Below are 23,362 nucleotides of genomic sequence, written 5' to 3' on the forward strand. Positions count from 1 at the left end.
TCATGATGTTTTCTCTTGGGATTTAATGGGCGCTGCAGACTATTGGAGAAAGGATGGTACAAATAAAGAAGAATATTTGTAGCTCAGGGTTGACATGAGAGATCTGTGGTGCTCTGAATTTGTTTGTTTCATTACCCAAACTAGGGAACATCTTCAGTGCTAACATTGTTAATACTGATGATGTTACTTAGTTTGAGTAATAAAACATCTGCAAGAAAACAAGCAAGCTCAGAGAGCACCAAGGACACACACACACACATACTAAAAAACCTGGATGGTACAGCTGAAGATAAGACAGACATGCACACAACTAAATAAGGGAGAAACATCACATCAAAATTTTAAAACTCTTTTTTAAATTAAATGAGAACTGGGAGAATTTCTTTGTTGGTAGCGAGAAATATAGAAATCCAGGTTGCATTAACCACTAACACTGATTATTCCTGAAGCAATCAGGATGCTACCTTCTTTTCTTCAGTTCTTCTTCAGTTTTGCAAAGATTTGTTATATTTCTAGCAGTGACTATTTCTATACCATGTTCAATACATATTAAGTAGAAATCTTAAGTAAGAAAACCCTAGTTACGATATGCAGCAAGTACAGTATGCTATTACTTTGTCTGATAAAAGCAGTTACTATCCATTTCTTGGTTTCTTTATATATTTATCAAAAAGAAACACAATCACGGAAAGTCAGATCATATGCCATTTGTGTATTTTGCTGGAATTCTGGTGAGTGAGTATAGCATTTATAAACTGTTTTATTCTATCTCAGGTTCAAGCACAGCTTTTGCAGTTTGCAGCAAAAAACATTGGTCTCAATCCTGCACTATTAACCTCGCCAATTAATCCTCAGCATATGACGATGTTGAACCAGCTCTATCAGCTGCAGCTGGTAAGTTTAAAAAAAACCAATACAATTAATAAAGGTACTATCTTCCTATCTTGTTTTGAACATTTTTAGACTCATATTTAGCTGATTGTTTTCAGATTTTTCTGCTCTTTCTGCTCTGAGTCATATAAGCAGAAGCATCACCAAAACCATCCACTAGTACCGCTAGTGTTTCTCAGAATGCTCACCATATTTCTATTGCCTTTCTCTTTACCAAAATCCGATCCCTATAATTTTATCTATTACATATTAATCATTACTAAGAATTACGTATGATTTCTTCTCAAAGGAGCTATAATTGTGCCTTATTTTGCTTAGATGTTTTATCCTCTTTATTATTTTTATTAAAAACTCAGAGAGAGAGAGAGAGAGAGAGAGAGAGAGAGAGAGAGAGAGAGAGAGAGAGAGAGAGAGAGAGAGAGAGAGAGAATAGGTAGCCGAAGGTTATCTAGTCAGCTTTTGTGCTTAAGGCAAGACTAGAATACACAGTCTCCTGATTTCTAGTCTGGTGCCTGAACCACTAGATCAAGCTGGCTCTGATCAATCAGTCTTTTTTTTTTTTTGTTTTTTTTTGGGGGGGGGGGTTCGATGGGATTCAGAACACAGAAAATACATTATGTTACGTCACATTACTCCAAATGTTAAAATATTAATATGGAATTTAATGTATTCTTTAGCAAGAGCTGAATCTAAGCCATGCTATTGAATTGATTTAGGGATTATTTACTTCTAATAATCTTGATCTAAAAGATGGAGAGAGAGAGAGAGAGAGAGGTGTCTATGGAGATTCTCAGTCATCCAGATCCCAAAAGTGCTTTTCAAAGAGCAACTGGACTTTCTTTGTTTTTCCTTGAAGATGTTTTACTTCTCATCCAAGAAGCTCCTTCAGTTCTAACTGAATGGTGAAAAATGGAAGGCTTTATATTCCAAACCTCCAAGTGGCCTCAGCAACTCTCAGAAAGTGTGCTAATGACCAGATGACTGCAAGGAATATAAATCCTTCCATTCTTCACTCATTCAGTCAGAACTGAAGAAGCTTCTTGGATGAGAAGCCAAACATCTTCAAGAAAAAACAAAGAAAGTCCAGTAGCCTTTTGAAAATGCACTTATGAAAAGGGAGGGGAAATGGCTTTGGCAGTGAGACTGAGCAGAGAATAAGCAAATGCCACAACCATCTGGTTTAAAAGTAGAATTTAAAATGGTTCTTTACCTATAATTGTCTTGAGATCTTAACAATTTGTCTTTTCCTCTATAATCGACTTCCCCATCACAGTCAGAAATTCATACAGAGGATATAATTCCCACAAGGCATCAAAAATTGTCCTAAGGGAGGTTGTGGCTCCAAACAATATCACTTATAGAAACAGGCTTTGGACTTAGGTGGCTTCTTAACTAATAAAACTTTTTTAAGGCAAACAGATTTTTATGAATAAATCGTGAAAGAGGATGAAGGAAAGATTTTCCTGAAATGAGATGAATCACTGGAATAAAAATTGCATTAGGCAATTTTTGCATGAGGAATGATCATGAGGAATGATCTTGGGAACCATGCAAATCCAAAGTCAATTCATCTGTATTCTGAATTCCAAACAGTAGGAGGTAACAAAAAGGCAAAGAAAAAGGTAGATGATGGCTACAACCAAAAGTATTTATCAAAGGACTTAATGAATTAGAAAGCTATCTTCAGTATATGTCAGATCAAAGGCAATGGTAAGCGTATTCTGAAATCTAAAGATGGTTAATGATTGTTTTAAAATAATATCATTTTTAGATCTGTTTGAGCAAAATTAGGCCACTGTAGACAAAAGGGGATCATTATACCCAATAAAATTATCCACTGCCATTCTGATCTTCTTGAGCTATTAAAAAAAAATAAATGCTTTAAGACAGGCATGTATTTCCCATCATTTAAATGGTTCACACATTCATTTACTTTATGGAGTTATAGATAGATTAAAGACTTACAGTCACTTTGGTATAGCTATTATACATACAATGGATACATATTATGAATTCTTTTTTAATAACTGGAGAAAACATTTGTCTTAATTTCATCAGCAGAGGTGATCCATGATAAAGTTCTTGTTCCTAGTAATTACAAAAGCCTATTGGTTTAGCTGCTCTTTTTCAAACAAAATGGAAATCTAGATCCATGGGATCTCTTCCAAGCTCCACATGGAAGTCCTTCCTCAACTTTCTGACCCTTACAAATTGTCTTGAATTCCAGTATAGTACCTAGTCATAGAAGCCTTTCCATCTTTAGAAAGCATCTATAGAACGGTTTATTTTTAAAACATTTATCATTTTTCTACCCTTCTGTTTCTCACCAAAATGTAGCCTTCTATAAATCCATGCCAATTTTACATTTAGAAATCCAATATTTGCATAAGTAGGGTTTCTTTCTAAATATGATTCTGCAAGCAAAATAGGCAAGAAGGTAGTTCTGGACTGAATGGAAAGGTGTATCACTTCTCATTTCTACTTTTTGAAGTATCATGTTCAGGTGATGATACTTATACTTTTTCTCGTTGTATATTTAGAATAGAATAGAATAGAATAGAATAGAATAGAATAGAATAGAATAGAATAGAATAGAATAGAATAGAATAGAATAGAATAGAATAGGTGTACATAAAAAGAAAAGATACATTTGTCAAGAATCATAAGGTACAACACTTAATGATAGTCATAGGGTACAAATAAGCAATCAGGAAACAATATTAATATAAGTCGTAAGGATACCAGCAACAAAATTACTGTCATACAGTCGTAAGTGGAAGGAGATGGGTAGTGGGAACGATGAGAAGATTAATAGTAGTGCAGAATTAGTAAATAATTTACTAAGTACTAATTTAATACTTTATCCTCAGTTTTAAACAGCCAGATATTGATTGCAACCCATGTTTGCTCTGAATCTTACTCAGATTCAGTGCTGTTAGGAATTTCAAGATTTTTGGAGCACCGTTCAGTGGAATGGCACAATGGAAAAGTACAAAACCTATTCAAATGCTGATTAATACACTGTAAGTATTGAGTCTCCTTGTTCTGTGACCATATGATTCCTTTCTTTGTATCTTTCAGGCATACCAACGTTTACAAATCCAGCAGCAGATGTTACAGGCTCAGCGTAACGTTTCCGGACCCATCAGACAACAGGAGCAGCAAGTAGGTTTCACTCAATTCCAGATGTACTGCCAGTAAAGAATCTTGTATGGTATATAACAATGACTATTTATAAAATAAACATTCTGTGCTGCATACTTTTATCCAAGAATAAATCATTAATTGTACACTTAGTTCTCGCTTTATGATGACAGTTGGGACTGGAATTTCCATCATTAAGTGATGTGGTTGTGAAGCACTAATCACATGACCACATTACTTAGCTATGTCAATCCCAGCAATCTTCATTGACTAGACGTCCAAGTCATTAAGTGGGAAGCAGAAAGAATCCTGGGTAAGGAGTGCAGGGTGCCGCGGAGGGGCACCACAGGTCATGCACAAATTTGGGGTTGCTGCAGTGCAGCAGGAACTCAGGGAGCCTGGAAAAAAAGGGGGCAGGATGTGTGCATCCATGTGTATGACTACAGGGAGATCAGGGAAAGAATATGTTGCAGCTTATGTCTTCTTGGTACACTGAGGCTCTGGGATTGCAAAAAGCCTCTGTGCTTCAATGCAGCATGAAGCCCAGCAATGCAGCACAAAGAGGCTTCTTGTCAACATGAGGCTGTGAGGCTGCAAGAACCCATAAGATGCAGCACATCTCAGCCCTTCACAGTATGCGGCCCAGCCCCAGCCCAACAGCATGGCATGAAGGGATTTCTTCTACAAGAACCCCTAAGCTTCATCTTGAAGCCCTTTGCAGTACAAAGCCCAACCCAGCCCCCACGAAGCAGAGTGGCACAAGGGACCTTGTTGCCACCCTGGGAAGTTACAGCGAGCCCAGCAGCACTACCCTGAACTCTCAAGGCCCCTTCCACCCTGCGCTCTGCCACGTCAAATGATCTTCACCATCTTCTTCCTCCCACTGCTGATGAGGAAAGCCTAGCCCTGCCCTTTGCGTGAAACTGATGGCCATATGATGCTATCTACTCCAGACGTTAGCCATGAGAAAATAAGTCATGCATGACCTGGGAAAGAAAGCTGAAGGGCCACACCAGGCATGCTTAGTCAGCAGCAGGAGACAGTGATGGGGTTCCAAGGACCACAGAATATAGGTGATCCAAAGGGCATAGTTTGGGGGGGGGGGGAGGGAGTTAAAGCACCCCTATGTATGAGGCACCAAGCATGTGAATTTTGATCTGGTGACTATGGGGATACTGCAATGGCCATAACTTTGTGGACCAATTGTAAGTCCATTCAGTACCTCTGTAACAAATGGTCATACGTTGAACTACCTTTAATAGCAGATTTCAGTTTCTGTAACCTATGTCTGATACATCTGAAGTTTCACCAATGAGTTTATTGCTAGTGTAGCTCTTTGGCTCATAGCACAAAATCATAATCTTTGGGCTGTTTTCTGTTTTTAAAATTATTGTAACTATTATTTTGTAGGTTGCACGTACAATCAATAACATGCAGCAGCAAATTCAGCAGCACCAGCGCCAGCTGGCCCAGGCCCTGCTTATGAAGCAGCAGCCACCCCCTCCACACCTATCTTTGCACCCCTCTGCAGGCAAATCAGCCATGGATAACTTTTCACCCCATCCCCAAGCTCCTGGCCTATCTGACCTGCAGACCAAAGAGCAACAGTCTTCACCGAACACCTTTGCTCCTTACCCCCTTGGTAAGCGTGGTTTTTGTAAAGGACTTTACTGCTCATAATTTACTAATAATATTCTCTCTCCCTCTGTCCCTCCCTCCCCTCTCTCTCTCTTCCCCCCCTCTCCCTCCTCATTATTGCCCAAGTCTTTTTGCCTCATTCCTCACTATCAGATGCAGCTTCTATGTTTTTCCTTCTCTGTGAATAGAAGATTAAATGTAGATAATTCCTATTCACAACATTAGGTGTCAGCAAGCACAAAACTTTCTATTTGGGAAATATGAATGGATAACCTGGTGCCCTCTAATTTTTTTCTGGATTTTGATCCCGACCAGTCTTTGATCATATAGATAATGAGAATTACAGTCCAGAATATCCACAAGTTGTCCGATTGCCTGCTCATGGATAACTAAAATTCCTCATGCTTTGATTCTGTCTTCCTTTAGTCTCTTCTTCTTCATGCTCCTTTTGCATTCTTCTGATGAAACTAAGGATGGTGGATCGCCCATGATCCTCCTAGATTATGTCTTTAAAAAAAATAAAAACATACTATAGTTGAGCTCATCTCCTAGGGATTAGATCCATGCCATTTTCTTGCAGCATTATAAAAGTGTCATTGTCTTCTTTGGGAGAATATTTTTTTGACTCCCCAATCTAACAAATATAGAACTATAAATTTTCTACTGGTTTCCAACCCATGTATTTCTTATATATAACAACCATTTTTAGATAGAGAAGAAAGAAAATATGATGACATTTACAGGTAAATATCACCATGCAAATTTTCAGTACATATATCTATTTCTGAAAGACCTCTGTTAGTTGTCCTGTATTTGAACACTTTTTTTCCGGCTTCAAACTTAAAGTGCCTTGGAAGAGATGAATATAGTGGATCTTTTAGTGGCATTTGAAATATTATACTTAATATTTCTCTGGAGTGCCCAGCTGATACAGAATTTGCTAATGCTACTGTGCAAGTGATTGAATCCTACATATTGTAATAATCCTAAAAAGTGGCCATTAACCTTTGGAGTTCTTCATTTTGTCACTTTTTTTTTTTTAACAACTACAAAGTTGATTAAGGAAAAGATGTGCAATATCCTCTACCTCTTATCGGTCTATCTTTTCAGAAATATTATTCTCTTATTCCTATAACACCAGAAAGATTTATCCAGTAGTATTAAAATGTAGGATTTTAGAATGGTAGAAAATAGACTCCATATCAGAAAAAGAAAAGAATCCTTTTACATCTGTATGTTGAGTTTTTAGAAGTAATGAAGTGAGCTAAAATGATATTTGATTTTTTTTCCTAGTGCTTTTTTTCTCCTCTCGTCTCCTCCTCCTCCTCCTCCTCCTCCTCCTCCTCCTCCTCCTCCTCCTCCTCCTCCTCCTCCTCCTCCTCCTCCTCCTCCTCCTCCTCCTCATTTGCCTTATCAATAGGCAAATGAGGAGAGGAGATTATTAGACATATAATGTTAGTTTATGATCTGAAATATAAATTGCCATTAAATACCAGGAATTAAGAAAGTCTGACAGTTTATTCACTTCCTTTTAGCTGGATTGAACCCAAACATGAATGTAAATAGTATGGACATTCCTGGTGGTTTGTCAGTGAAGGATACTTCTCAGTCCCAGTCTCGCCTTCCTCAGTGGACACACCCGAATTCAATGGATAATCTTTCCAGTGCTGCTTCTCCACTTGACCAGAACCCTAGCAAGCATGGTAATGCATATACTTTATAAATACATAGAACTCATTTGTCATAGAACTCTTTTTGTAAATATTCTTTGACAGAATATTTGACAGAATTAAAAGTAGAATGGAATAAACCAGAATATTAAAATGGTGGGTGGGTGGGTGGGTGGGTGGGTGGGTGGGTGGATGGATGGATGGATGGATGGATAGATAGATAGATAGATAGATAGATAGATAGATAGATAGATAGATAGATAGATAGAGGAAGGAAAAGAAAGAGAGAGAGAGAGAGAGAGAGAGAGAGAACCAATCTTTAGGATATTATTTTTATCCTGAGAATAAGCCTATTGAACTCAGTAGGAGTTTGAAATCATACCTAGCTTAGTACTGTTAGAAAATTTAATTTCCACAGAAATTCTGAGGAATATTTTGAAATATTCACAGGTTTATTTTTTTTTTTCATTTAAATGAACAACTCCAAAATTATCCTAGAGAACAGAAGATTACTATCAACCATGCTTCCATTATTAATATAAATTGTATGCAGTTTACAACAGCTGCATCTATAACCAGTGGTGGGATTCAATTTTTTTAACAACTGGTTCTGTGGGCGTGGCTTAGTTGGGGGTGTGGCTTGGTGGTCATGTGACTGGGTAGGTGTGGCTAGCTGGTCATGTGACTGGGTGGGTGTGGCTAGCTGGTCATGTGTCCGGGGGCGTGGCTATGTGCAAAGGGACTACTCAGAGGGCTAAAAAAAGTCATTTCTGACTGGTCCTCACACTTATGACCGGTCCTTGCATTTATGACAATTCTCACATTTATGCCCGTTGCGGCATTCTTAACAACCGTGTCACTCATTTCACCACTACTTCTCTTCACCACGGTGACAAGGTAGGGCGCAAAGCGTAAAATGTGAGGACACTCGTAAGTTCAAGGACTGGTCAAAAGTGCGAGGACTGGTCAAAAATAACTTTTTCAGCCCTCTGAGTAGTCCATATGCACATAGGGACTACTCAGAGGGCTGAAAAAAGTCATTTCTGACTGGTCCTCACACTTTTGACCGGTCCTTACACTTATGACCATCCTCACATTTATGCCTGTTGCGACATTCTTAACAACCATGTCAGTCATTTCACCACTACTTCTCTTCACCACGGTGACAAGATAGGGCGCAAAACATAAAATGTGAGGACATTCGTAAGTTCAAGGACTGGTCAAAAGTGCGAGGACTGGTCAAAAATAACTTTTTCAGCCCTCTGAGTAGTCCATATGCACATAGGGACTACCCAGAGGGCTGAAAAAAGTGATTTCTGACAGATCCTCTTTTGACTGATCATCGTTTATGCCCATTGCAGCATTCTTAATTAAATTAATTAAATAAAAATGATCTGCTGGAGCAGTCGGAGGCACTCCGAGGCGGGCATTTGGGCCGGCTGCAGGGCAAGGTGATACAACCAGAGTAGATAGGCCGCTGCTGCCCAGGTGGGAGGCAGGCGCAGGCCTATAGGGCTGGCTACAGGGTGAAGCGATTGGATGGGGTAGGTCAGGGGTCTGCAATTTTAAACACTCAACCTTAAACACATGTAAACACTTAAACACAACCTTAAACCTGGGTGGGCATTGCCAACTCCATATCACTTACTCCCACCCAAGTTTTGTGGCTCCCAGTATTTTCTTTTAAACAGGTATCTCTCTGTGTCTCTTTCATCTCTCTCATCTCTTTCTTTCTCCCTCCCCCTTTCTCTCCTTCATCTCTCTTTCTTCCCCCTTTCTCTCCATCTCTCTTTCTCCCCCCTTTCTCTCCTTCATCTCTTTCTCCCCCCTTTCTCTCCTTCATCTCTCTTTCTCCCCCTTTCTCTCCTTCATCTCTCTTTTCCCCCCTTCTCTCCTTCATCTCTCTTTCTCCCCCCCCCCTTCTCTTCTTCATCTCTCTTCCTCTCCATCTCTACTACTGCACCATCAGGTCGCCCCTAGGCTTGGAGGCAGCACCTTAAGCCTGCACCCCACTGTGCACGCGTTCACCCGGCTGCACCTGCAGCCGGCTCTTGTTGCTCTTACTGAGCTTCACAATGGGGCAGACGGCGCCCCTCCTCCTCCTGGAGCCCATTACGATGCAGAGCTTCAGCTGCAGCCTGGGCAGCCAGTGTTCCAGGGCAAAAAAAAGTTGTGCATCTCCCCCAGAGACTAGATGGGCTAGGGTAGGCGGGCGCCGTGTGGGTGGGGGAGGGCGAGGAGCAGGCGAGCCAGCAATTTAACAAATGGTTTGGTGTGTTGCGAGGCCAATAAATTATAAAAAAACACCAAACCGTTTGTTAAATTACTCTTTTGCCCACCCCTCGCCCCGCCTCCCCTATTTATTGGCAAGGGGCGGGGTGAGCCAGCAATTTAACAAACAGTTCGGCCGAACTGTCTAGAACCGGCAGAATCCCACCACTGTCTATAACTATACTTAAAATAATGCATGATATTCACAATCATTATATTTCAACCTAAGCATTGAAATGTCTATTTGGTTGCTTGTTTTGTTGCAAAATCACATTTCTGAAGCTCAGTTATTACTGTACTCTTTAAAAGAAATATAAGTGTTATTTACAGATTGAGTTGTTAGCAAAGTCCCATTGTCCTTTTTGTATCCTACAAAAGTGTAGGATTCATCCATTAACAGGATGAATCTTTTGTAGTAATCTTCTGACCTTTCCTAATTTAATCTTCTATCCTTCCATTAATGCACAGAATCATATTGCCTTTTGTGACTGAAATGTAGTTTCATTTGTTTTTGATAGTGAGATGCAATAGGAAACACCACCAACATTTAATATTGTTAATAAGCTTATGGTCTCTTGCCTGTACTTCTTCCATTTCCAGGTGCTATCCCTGGAGGTCTGAGTATTGGTCCTCCAGGAAAGTCCTCCATTGATGATTCTTATGGCCGGTATGATCTTATTCAAAATAGTGAATCACCAGCCAGTCCTCCTGTAGCTGTTCCTCATAGCTGGTCACGTGCCAAATCTGATAGTGATAAAATCTCCAATGGCTCCAGTATCAATTGGCCACCAGGTAATCTTCAATAAATATTGTAGAAATATTGTCTAGAAGTAACTTAACAAAGTTGTTCTTTGTCCTCAAATGCATTGTTGTTGAGAACCCAATGTAGTATGTACTTTGTTTTTTTCAGACCAAAGATATGCATTTCCTTACCTAGCATTCGAAATGCACTGGTTTACTTTTTATGTTCCACTTCCTCGTTATTTTTCCACTGAATGAAATGAATAAATGTTCTTTTGAGGCTTTATCTAAACACTTTATTTAACTCATACTGTTGTTGGACAAAGCAGACAGAATGTCAGGCATCCCAGTGGTCTAACAATAAACAGTTGTTCTATTCTGTATTAGTTCTGAAATTTACAGCAAAATCCACCCACCAAAACTTCCATAGATGAGGCTCTCCGTAAATCTCTATTTTCTGTGACTCTTGAGAAGTAAAATGTTGATTTCATCTTGTTTTGCCAAGCAGAATTTCATCCTGGAGTACCATGGAAAGGATTACAAAATATTGACCCTGAAAATGATCCTGATGTTACCCCTGGAAGTGTTCCTACAGGTCCTACAATTAACACCACTATACAGGATGTCAATCGCTACTTACTCAAAAGTGGAGGTATTGTCTCAATCATTTATCCTTATTGCATTTTTTTGTTTCTCTTTTAACATATGTGGTTTTTAGAGTATATGACAGACTATATTCATGCTCAGAATTACCAAGTTATACAGCAGTGTGCATATTTAATTGGTAAAATCTCAAAACAGCTTTGACGACTAAATCAGAGATATATTGTGATTAGAGTCCCTTCTTCTGTAACTGGTTTTGGGGTGTTTGTTTTGTTTTGTTTTATTTAGTTTTGTTTTTTGGCAGGGGTAGGTTGTACACTAAAAATTCTTCCTGGCTATCTCTGTCTTAAGAAAAGATATACTCATTTATAGGTCTTAAGCCCTATCTTGTCTGCTTAACTTCATACCCACATAATGCTAAATTACTTTTTAATTTTTATCTGAAAAGAAGAAATTGGAAAAAAAATGTTGTTGCTTCTTGCCATGTCTAGTTTGATATTCAGTCTTGTACAGCTATAAATTGAAATACCTGACTTGAAATACCTGATACCTTGTCTCTTTTAAATATAAGGGGTTCAATGGAAAGGGGGGTTTGATTCCTCTCTGGAGCTTTCAGCCTATAAGAAAATTAATACGTTTTCCTTGGGACTTAGTGAAGATTTATCTCTCACTATGGTTCCTGTATGGTATAGCATAGAATCATATTTTCAGATCTAAGCTAATATTCTGCAATTACCTTGTTACGTCAATAATCAAGATAATATTGAGAGAAAATATCATTCTGATCCCAGAATTATAAAAGCAATATAAAATGTAACAGTTCTTTTTAATGAGATTTTCACTTTCTTATTTGATCTTTTTCAACTATGAGGCTATTAAGCCATTCTATATGTCCAAATCCTGTAGAACAATGTAAGATACCTACAATGACCTGAAAAGAGAAGCATTTCTTTTTTTTGTTCAGAAAATGTTCAGAAAATCTTCATGCAAAGGAATGGATCATTTTCCTCTACTCTGGAAGAGAAAATAAATACTGTTCCCTTTCCTGTTTTGAACATAAGACTGCTGGGGGGGGAGGGAGGCTGATATCAGTGATATCGTCAGAGAGCAAGGGATAAGGAGAAAACCAAACTAGGGCTAGCTGCTTTATTTGGAGAGAACTTTGCTGCCTAATTTAAATTTGTAATACTTCTAAAAGTGCTATTGTGTTGTAACATGAATTATTCATTCTCCCTTTTTGGCATAAAATAGGTTGCTATATTTCAGAGTGACTGAGGAGCGGGATTACTCGTAAAATCCATATGCACTGGTGGCTTGCAGGCATCAGAAGTTCTAGCCTTACTTTATAGTTAAAAAACATAGCGTATTTGTGAGATAGAATGCCACCAGAAAGAATTCTCTGTTGAAGTTAAATTTTTAAGTCTTTAGCCTGCTCAACACTTTAAGGAAGATAAGCTTGAAATTTACATGTTGGTTTTATGAATTACATGTGAATTTTGTGGACATGATACAAGGAACTTAGATTTGAGATTCTTGAAGAATAATTCCTGTGCATGTATTTGTAAATATCTGGTGCTTTTCCTTTTTTTATGTCCTGTGATACTTTTCTTTTCCTTGCTTCTGACACTTCCTGCAGAGTGTCTAATTGTATTTTTCTGCCTACCTTTTGGCTGATTGAGGGAATTTGAAAAATGTATGGTTTTTCAGCACTTTCCCAACATTTTAGGTGAACGTCAGAAGTAGAGTGAAAAAAGTATATACATTTTCACAAACCTTTTAAACAGTTCCCAAGACCTTTTAGAGATGCCCAGGAGCATAACTTTTAATGTGCTAAAAAACAGAAATAAATATTTTCCAAGGAAAATATATTAAATGTTATTCTCAACCAATTTGTCCTTAGAGGACCTTCGCATATCTTCAAAGGCAAGTTGCCCTTTGATCTGAAAAAGTTACACACTTGATCGATCTGCTCAATGTGAAAGTGAGCATAAAAGCATATCTATACATTAGTTTTATTCTTTCTCTCCCTGAATTCAGAGATCTATGATGGAACCATTGCCAAGTTGCGTTGGGCTGTTTCGGGTCTGTTGAATTAAAGTCACTGGGGTTCAAATTTGCAAATAGATCAGAAAGACATCCACAGTCAGAGTTTCTGTTGCAACTTTTTAAACTGTGTAATGGTTTGCTGAGTGGAATGTTAGAATGCTAATTGTGGGGCTTTAGATTAACTCTATTAATATTTTCTCTTTTTTCTTTTCACTGTTTTCACTTTTGTCTCCACTTGCTACTGCTACTTGTACTGCGAAGAATAGCTCTTATGCAGGGTGTCAAACTCATGTGATCACGGCGGCATCACATGACGTATCGGGACTTTTTTCCCATTCACTAAACCGGGTGTGGGTGTGGGCGTGGCCAGCACATGACACATCCGGCCCATGGGCTGGGAGTTGACAGCCTTGCTCTTACGTATTTTCCTCATGGAACACACACAAAAAAAAATTATAATAGCTAGGGTGATATTTTTATTAGGAAGAAGATATGGGAGGTACCTATTAAACTTTCTCATTTCTATTCTGGATTTGTATCTTGCCTTCTATTTCACTCTAGTCTTTTATGAAACTTATTGTATTTTATTACTTTATTTTTTTAAAAAAAGAATCAAGAACATCTTCCTTGACCATTGAAATCCTTTACCTCAAATCAAATCAAACCTTTATTGTGAATGCACAACATGTGTACAATGAAATTGAATATTTAATATTTCACCTTTTCTTATTAATTTTGCAAGAGAAAAGAGTTTTTTTTTAATTTGAAGCAAAATCAGAGTCTTGTATAGGGAATATTTGACTGACACATTACAGAAACTTTGTCAACCCCTAGTTTTTTCTCACATTTGGATTCAGAAGACAAGATTAAGTCATGAAAAACCATTGCCAGCCAGTATCAACAAAATTACGTCAAATAGACCAGTGGTCTATCAATATTGGGGAACATTAATTTAGGTTCTATTATTTAATAAGCATATAATAACAGGACTAATTGCATACTGAGGTAAGATGAAGTAGCTTCATCTTCAATGTCCTTTTCTGATACACAAAAATATGTACAATGTGTAGTATACATGCATAGTGTTTGAAAGCATCCTATTTCCAAAACCTTTAGCAAAGGAAAACAGCTAGTTCTGTTACTGTTTCTGTTAGTTTTTCATAGAGCCAAATTTTTTCTAAGCAAAAATGTGGAAAGCTAGATTCACTATCACAGAGATCCTTTTAGTAGGTTGATAATTTCCTTTATAGATTCTTAAATGCACGTGACCCATTAAAGGACTACACTCAAGATTTTTAGAGTACAGTTTGGGGGAGGGGTTCCTCCTTTTTTGCCTTCCTTTGTTGATATCGAAGAACTAAAGAGGGTATTTGTATGGTCCCATCTGCACAATTACTTTTACTCCCAATGAAACGGAATAAAAGCCCTCTTCGGCCCTTACTTCCTGATCCAGAACAGTTGCACAGTGAAGTGTCAGGGTTATTCTGGACTAGATTTCCAAGCAGGTTTTGTATATTTACTATATTAAGGTGAAATAAAGACTCAAAATACACATTTATATCTTTTCTTAATTCCAGCTGTAAGTACATCATTATATACCTAAAATCTGGATGTAATTGTGTAAATTTAATTATATTATAATTGGAATGAAGTTTAGGTTTTCACTTTTTTATTTTCTGATTGTTATATAGTTTGAATACTATCCATTTATGGCACTGGTATGCAAAAGACAACTTTCTCCTAGGCAGCATGATAAATAAGGGAGAATGGAGCATCTTTAAATCTATCTGTAGCTCACTTTCTTTATGAAATTTAGTACAAGTTACTTATGCTTAGAATTAGGTACAGTATAGACAAGGTGGCATGGATGTTCCATCATGGTCTATGCAGTGGGGAGTGGGAATAAAACAAGTTTCTACTGAATTGTAATAGCATCCTGTGCTTATAGACGCTGCTTCCACAGAATATCATACCATCTGTTTTCTGTGGAAAATGTATTTATTAATTTATACTCTAACTTTCCATTCAACAGAATATTCAAGACATCAAGTGTTAAAGTTAAAAGTCATTAAAAATAATTAGAATACATATAACAAACACTTCATATATATTCAAAGTTTGAGGAGTTCAAAATGGAACATACTTGCAGCTAATATACAATCACAGATTTTAGAATAATATTTCATAAGCAAACCGTGAATCTCAAACAGAGGATTTCTTCATATCCCTAAGACAGACACAGTCATTTTAGCATTGATCTTTGACTTTAGTTTGTGATTTGCAAACTACTTAAAATGTGGGAGTGATTTTCATTCTTGACTTATTAGAATAGATGTTTTTGTTGGTAAAATAACAATAGTCAATTGTGCATTATTAATTTGGATTGTTTGGAAAAACTTTATACTAAAGTTTATTTCTTGAAGTGCACAGGTTAGGCAGAAGACATGGGTATAAGAATCATGTTTGCATTTTCTGCCAAGGCACATATATGCATTGGGAAACAATTTGTATCACTTTCTGAAACAAGCACTGCAACAGATATAGAATTCCAGATGGTTTGTAGTAGTGTGATCATCTTAAAGGTGGATGGTTTTCAACAAATCTGTTGCATAGAATTTGACATTTGGTTTTCAGTGTCTCCTTGCATAATGCAACAATCATAAATTTATCCTGTGTTGTGGTATAATATTGAGTGTCACCATTGTTGTAGCAAGGCTTACTAGAATACACATTTCAGCAACATTGCAGGAATGTCAAGGGGACAAGATTGTCAATGGTGGCCATGGCAGGGAATTTTAAAGGCAAATGGGGCAGAGATGTGCCTTTTCTTCTAAAAATACCTACCATAAAATGCAGGGCAGACTCATCATAATTAACATGGCTGCATTTTCATATTTTTCACATGCAATTCGTAAATTGTGAATACAATGGCAGTGAATATCATTATGTTGAATATGACACAGAGTTAAGGGATATATATATATATATATATTGCTGGATGAACACCGTCATCTTTCTCACCGTGTTGTTCTTTACCGTACATTGAACCATGCTTTCTATAACATTTCACAGCTAGGCGTCAAAGGCAGGGCTGGGCTAGCATCTTCCCTTGCATGGTTTTGTTTGCATGTGATGGTGTGAGAATTGCATATGCTATCGTAGACACCATTCTGCCCATCTTTCTTAGTTGCTTCTTTGCTGGTTCTGCAGGGTCATCCCCAACATCATCTCAGAATGCCACGCTGCCTTCATCGAGTGCCTGGCCACTTAGTGCCTCCGGCTACAGTAGCTCTTTCAGCAGCATTGCAGGTATGACCAATGGCCTTTCTCCTAAGAGGCCCCTGGGATAGGAGGTTTTCACACGGCCTCTGTTCTTTGCAGTAACAACAACGGTACAAGAAGTGTACTTCTTTTGCATCCTGGGCTCCTTTGTTCAAATGACTGTCCTAAGAATTTAGCAGCATTCAATATAATGCTAATTTCTGTTAAATTAATTTTGGGACATAAACATTTTCTTCATATACCTAGCATACACACAATTACCAGCAGACGTTATGCAGCAAAGAACACCACCTATCTGACATTGAGCATTTTATTTTGGGAGAATGACTTGATCCAAAGAGACGCAGTGCCTGTTGCTCTTCTGCGCCCTCTCTCCCTCGCTTTCTCAACCGTGTCTTGTCTTGAAGAGCGTAGTAATAATCAAGATGGTCATAATCAATTTGGGTAAGGATGAATATCCGCACCTTCTGTGCTCACCTGTCCTCACGTTTTCAAGGTGCTGGCAGCTATTTTATTCTTAGACCATTAGTGCAAGTAGGAATTCAGGGACTCAAGGAGGACACAGGAGAAGGATACTTGAAAGTAGCAGCACACTTTATTATGTGCGCTTTTGTCAATCTCTAAATTCTGACACAGTGCTTTTGTTCATGCTTTGTATCACATTTTCTTTGTTCACTTATTTTTAGCCACCTCAGTCACCAAGAAACTCTAGATGGCATATAAAGATTAAAAATATATTTAAAAGAAGCATCATGTACCTAACAGTAAGAAAAATGTGACTCACCTACATTGTGGAAACCACAATATAAAGCAACATATACGATGTGGGATCATAATGTATATCTTTTGTGTAAAATGAGAATAACAGACAATCTTGTTCATCATCTGCTTGTTGTTTTGCATAATTTAAGGCAAAAATGCCAGCTGTGATCCTCATCATGCAGTCACTGGTATGCACTGATGGTGTTAGAAAAAGCAAATGAAAAAAAACCACATGCATAAATGGTGTGTGCTTTATTCACTCAACGGGAAGAATGGATCTGCCTTTTCTATCACAGTGTGTATTGTATAGCAGATAATATTGGACCCAACATTCATAAATATGCTGACTACTTTCTTCCTCAGCACTTAGCTCTTAAGAATTTTGCTGTATTTGTGCACTTGTGCATTTGTCATCTTTCAGTGGGACCTTTGCTAGTTATAGCTAATTTGTCAATTTAGGTTTTCCCCAATTTCCAGGATTGGACCCAGAATTAAAGAATAGGAAGAATTAAAGAATTAGAACTAGAATTATACATAATTTCTGGGAGCCATCCAAAATACTGCCAGTAGTATAATTCTGTACTACAAGTAGTCCTCAATTTACAATAGTGCTGATAAAAGTGATTTACAACTGTTTCAGTGTTTCGACGATCATGCAACCATGATTTGGGTGCTTGACAATTGTCACACATTTACAGTGATTATTGCATTGTCCTATGTCACACAATCACCTTTCCAGCTGGCTTCCAATAAGCAAAGTTAATGGGGAAGGTCTCAGGGAAGATTGCAAATCACAGCCATGTGATATCTCACTTAACAACTATGGTTATTTGCTTAACAACTGTGGCAGAAAAAGGCTATAAAATGTGATTACATGATGCTTCATTTAACAACCACACTACAATAATGAATTTTCTGGTCCCTATTGTGGTTGTAAGTCAAGGACTACCTGCATGCCTTTTTCAACTGATTCACTAAAAATAAGGTAATTAACATCTCATCAATCCTTCAAAATTGCAACCTGTTATCATAATATTGTTTTATTATAGTTTGTAGACTGAACTACCTCAAAGGTTTAGATTTCATCGTAACCTGGAAAAAAATGTGGAAACCTCCGTGTAGCCAGCAACATATAAATCTATTTCTTTCTCTCCACCACATGCGCCTTTATAGTTGTTACCCTCACTGATTCAAACTCTTTGTAACCCCTTTCACAGACTATCCCAAAGGTGCTTTTTCCAAAAGGTTTTTTCAAAACCAACCAAAGTCCAGTTGCCTTTTGGAAAAAGCACCTTTGGGACAACCATGCCCTGGATGATTGAGACTCTCCATAGACATTCTTCCACAGACTCATCATAATCTTTAATTCCAGTTAAAGTAATTTTTTAAGAAATTAAGATGTAATTAAAATTGGCAGTTAAAAAATAAAATCTGAAAGTTCTTTTGAATCTTCAATTCAAAAGGTTTTAAAATAAAGAAATAGTTGACGTTTATTTTACCTAGGATGCATTTTCCTTTGGCAGGGCTGTTTTTCTCTTTTGGGTGAAACTTGGTTCAGATCCTGAAGTTAATTTTTCAGAATTTTTGGTTTTGTGCAAATAATCAATCTTTCTGGAAATGGAGAAATCGATAACTTGGCAGCAACCTAGTTCATATAAGCTACAGCTTTATATTTCATAAAAGGTTAAGAACTGAGAAAAATAGTAGGAGAAGCCATGCTTAGATGGTGGCATAGAATGGGAGGGTTCTTTTGATTGAAACTCAATACTTGTAGCAGAGTTTAGTAGATATAATCTATTAGAAAATGTATTTAAGATTGCAGTTTTAGGATGTGTATCAACCACCTTTATAGACTTTGGGAAATATTTCAGTGATGATCTGTTACTCTATATTTGTATTAATTGACATCTAAGTATGGTTTATTCATATGATTGCTGTTTTAATGTGTTACTTGGTTGCCTTAATCATCTTTCAGATGCTTCACTATATTTGGTATTGAAATTCAAGTTAGAGATAATGATGATAAAAACTACTCAGAAATATATGATTACAGGAATAAATCATTGTCATAAGGACTACCTGGTGAAAGTTTTGAGAGACACCCCTCTTTCTTCTTCATTCCCTGTGATAGCTAAGTGGATTAATGAAAATAATAAATGATGAATCTTCCTCATCTATCTTCCTCTTGCATATTATCCTTCAGCCTCACTTTCCCATTCTCTTTTAATACAGAGAGGAATTCTCTTTCTGTTTTATTCCTGTAATTCAGGAATTAGGTTTGTAGAATATACTTTGTTTTTGCTGGGCTTCTGCGCTTTAGTAGCCAAAGGAATCAAGCCAATTGTTGTCTCTGTGAAGCATACACTGTTGTTAACTGAAAGTTACATACCCTTTCCCAAAGATCTTTGTGGATCACAAAGTAGCTTCTATGTGCTTCGTGAAAATGAGCAGTTTCTTTCCTTTTCTGTTTGGGACTGGGAGAGTAAAATGATATTATATGCTTGAGACTGGTAAATGTTTGGATTTATTCTGAAGTTATGATGCCAGATGAATTTCATATTTTTAAGCCTTATAGAGACCATTTTGAGAATCTTTGATGGATTAATGAGATTTACATAGCAGAAAATTGAAAAAAAGAATTAACAACAAAATTAACAAAGATAAGCAATGTATGAACCACTGTTTGCTTGAAATTCACTATGTTTATATACAGACAGCAGAAACCTGGGGAACCCAGATTGTCCATAAACTCCACATGCTGACATTCTGAATTGCATTTCTCTATTACAGGTAAATTGTCAGACATCAAATCAACATGGTCTTCTGGTCCAATTTCTCACACACAAGCCTCTTTGTCACATGAACTCTGGAAGGTTCCCAGGAACACTACAGCTCCTACAAGGCCACCTCCAGGCTTAACGAACACCAAGCCATCGTCTACCTGGGGTGCCAGCCCATTGGGTTGGACCAGCTCTTACTCCTCTGGTATTCCTGAGTTCTTTTTTCTTCTTTTTCTTTTGACTTAACTGCATAGATTATATCTGCTTTCCTTTAAGAGTTTGAGGCAACATACATAAGGCTTTCCCATCTAGTTTTCCTCCACAAAATCAACCCTGTTAGGGTTGAAAAGGGTAACCAATCTAAAGACAGTCAATGAACCTCCTGGCTAAGGATAGATTAGAATTTGGATCAGTCCAACTCTTTCTTAGCTAAATAAATACAATATATATTTACTTTGTGTTTAGACTTTTTATGTGGAAAATCCTGGCCTAAAAATTAGTGTATGTAATAGGTTGTGAAAATATCCTTGAGGAACAGGAGAAAGGGCCACAACCAAGGCAAGAATCAGATAAATTTAAATTCAAAGCAGAAGGGTAGTTTCAGAAAGCATTTCAGAATTAATCCTCCCTAGTTCTTGTACAGAGAAAAGCAGGGAGGGGGGAAGTGCTTTCAGTCATGCAAGATTTTTTTTTTACTGTAACCCTATAATAAAAGTAACTTTAATGTTCTTTACTTTGATTTCCAAGTCTGGTCCACCTCTAAGGAATTCCTGGCTGAGGAATTCTGGGAGTTGAAGTTCACAAACCTTAAAGTTGTCAAGGTTGGAGACCCCTGCTCTGAAGACTGACAATGCAATATTGTCAATGTCAGTCCAGGGCTGTGGAGTCGGAAGATAAATGTTCCGACTCCGACTCCGATGCATCTGCCCTTTGTTTAGAGTCTGAATTATTTAATTTATTTTACAAACCTATACAGACATGTCTATGTATTACACTTACACTACCTTTCATAGATAGATATAGATGATATAGATATATAATGTGTGGCTTAGAAAACACTATAGAAATGTCAACAAGTCTATATTGAAATGTAGTAATTTTATTGTGGCTTTCATCTGGTAAGACGTGAACCAGTATATCTGAATATACTATATATATATAGATCTATCTATCTATCTATCTATCTATCTAACTATCTAACTATCTATCTATCTATCTCATGGCTATCCTTCAGATGTACTGGTTCACAATCCCCAGAATTTCTGGTTGGAAAGTCTGTGAGTTTGATCCAACATATTTGTAAAGTATCATATTGGGGAAATCTAAATTATGCATTGGTTCTATTTATGACAAGCAAAATTCCTCAATGAGGAATTAGACATGAAGGGAGGAGAGGAGGGCTAGCAGACATTTGCTAAATCTTCTGATCCAAATACATTTCCTGTTAGAAGTTCTTGTAGAAATTGTATTCATCAGGTTTGTGTCCTGTATCTTCTGCTCTTCTTTTTCAATTGTTAGGTTGGGCTTTCCCTAATGTTTTCTTTGTTGGGTTGTAGGCTCAGCCTGGAGTACTGACAGCTCAGGAAGAACAAGTAGCTGGCTAGTTCTCCGTAACCTCACTCCCCAGGTAAATGAATTTACAATAAATTAGAGGAAGAGTCATAAAAGTACTCAGCATTGTACTTGTAAACACTTAGACCAGGGATATCAAACTCAATTTCATTGAGAGCCACATCAGGGTTGTGTTTGACCTTGGGGGGGGGGGGGCGTGGCCAGGGGGGTGTAGCCAGTTCAATGTCACTTGTGTCTGGGGCACTTGTGGTGGCCTGAGTGCTCTGTAGTAGCTTCATTTTCACTAGCTGAAGCACTGCGGGCCAGTCCTTCAATGTTTCCAGGGTGGCCCCCTGGGCCAGATCTAAGCACCCCACAGGCCGGATCCAGCCCCCTGGACTTTGAGTTTGACACCTCTGTCTTAGGCCCTTCTGTTCTTGATGTGTCTTATGTAATTTTGTTAACTCTTGGAGCTTTCTATTTTAAGCATTTTATTTCTAAAACAGCAAGTTGTAGGACTGACCTACTTGACATTTTTATTTATTTATTAAATGTTAGAATGCCATAAGCACCAGTTGCATTGGGGCCGTCTGCACTTCACTCATTGAAGGTTTGATGGAGGGCTGGGATTATTGCGATTACAGGGAAGATGCTACTCTATAGGAGAAAGGCAGCAATAGTGAAGGCCCAGTTTCATGTTCCCTAATGATTACATTCTCTTTAAGAGTAGGATATTTGAGCAAGCCCTCTGTCCCTAACCTTACTGGATTAGCAGATCATCTTAGATTGGTTCAAGATAACTAGATCCTAAATCATTTGTAGGCCTTTAAAGATAACAACCAGCACCTTGAATTAAGTCCAGATCACTATTAATCATTGCAGTTCTCAAAGTGTTTCACAGGCAACAGGAAGAATAGCAATAAATACTTCAGCAGCGGCATTTTTAAATTGTAGCTTTTGGGTGGTATTCAAGGGCAGCCCCATGAGAGTACTTTCCAGTAGAAATTTATGAACAAGATGGATTGTGCAAAGGTCCTGTTGGCCACAGCTGCCATTTTTCTCATCGAACAAGAATAATTAATTTAGGAAGACCTTCAAATTATGAACAAATTAAAAATAGGGAGCTCAATTCAGTCTAGAATCAAAAATATTCTCAGACTCGACAGACCTCTGAACTCACAGTCACTCTGCCTTGTGGAGGTGGAAACTAAGTATGTTCTTCTCCACGTAGATCCTAATAGCATCAAGGGAATGGGTCAGTACTTAGATTACACTTTATACTCAGCCCAGTGTCTCAATAGAGAAATAAGTATCATCAGTGAACTGATGCTACCTGGCCCCATGTCAATAGATAACCTCTCACAGTTGCTTCATGCATCTGTAAAAGAATAGAAGAAAGAGAGTTGAGCCCTGCAGGTCCCAACAGTGTAGCACCTTCTGGCTTCAATTCTTCCCTCCCAACAACAATAACCAGAGCTGGTTCTAGGGAAAGGACAACTGCTGTAATACTCGCTTCCTACACTCAGCTCCCAGACATGGTCCAGAACAATACCATGATCAATGGTTCTGAACACAGTTGAGAGATCAAGGAGGATCAGGAAGGTCACACAATCTTGGTTGTCCACACATCATTGACAAAAACAAACGATGTGTTCTCAATATAGTACTCTAGCCTGACACTCAGCTGAAAAAGCCCAGATAATCAAATTTCTTCCAGTTCCAGTTCCTCTGCAACTGGAACCCTACCACCTTCTCAATAACTTTTGCAACAAAAGGAAGCTTGAAATTGTTGACAGGTTTCCAAACTGTCTGGGTCTAATGGTGGCTTCTTGAACACGAAGCACATCAATGCCTATTTCAGGGCGGGTGGTACCACTCCATCCCTCAAAAGTGTATTCATTAGAGCTCTGACCCTGACCTCTCATCACTTTTCTGAAGGCAACTAGGAATGGTAAGGTTCAAATCTATAGGCAGCAGAGCTTG

At 37.9% G+C, this 23,362-nt stretch overlaps 1 protein-coding gene across 4 annotated transcripts in view; it reads left to right on the forward strand.

The window, feature by feature from the left end:
• TNRC6C (trinucleotide repeat containing adaptor 6C) overlaps positions 1-23,362 on the forward strand; it is a 148,341-nt gene that overhangs the window by 120,484 nt on the left and 4,495 nt on the right. For 3 of the 4 annotated variants that reach the window (XM_070937513.1, XM_070937515.1, XM_070937516.1), the window contains 9 exons: positions 775-894; positions 3,973-4,056; positions 5,446-5,677; positions 7,209-7,376; positions 10,215-10,406; positions 10,864-11,007; positions 16,215-16,313; positions 19,839-20,033; positions 21,385-21,455. In XM_070937513.1, coding sequence (XP_070793614.1) covers positions 775-894; positions 3,973-4,056; positions 5,446-5,677; positions 7,209-7,376; positions 10,215-10,406; positions 10,864-11,007; positions 16,215-16,313; positions 19,839-20,033; positions 21,385-21,455 — 1,305 coding nt within the window. The remainder of the gene's footprint in view (positions 1-774; positions 895-3,972; positions 4,057-5,445; positions 5,678-7,208; positions 7,377-10,214; positions 10,407-10,863; positions 11,008-16,214; positions 16,314-19,838; positions 20,034-21,384; positions 21,456-23,362) is intronic. The other variant, XM_070937514.1, reaches the window with a different exon arrangement.

The sequence above is a fragment of the Pituophis catenifer genome, unplaced genomic scaffold (genome assembly GCF_029215685.1).
Source record: "Pituophis catenifer annectens isolate HBS135680 unplaced genomic scaffold, rPitCat1.0.hap2 SCAF_2, whole genome shotgun sequence".
Classification (NCBI taxonomy): Eukaryota; Metazoa; Chordata; class Lepidosauria; order Squamata; family Colubridae; genus Pituophis; species Pituophis catenifer.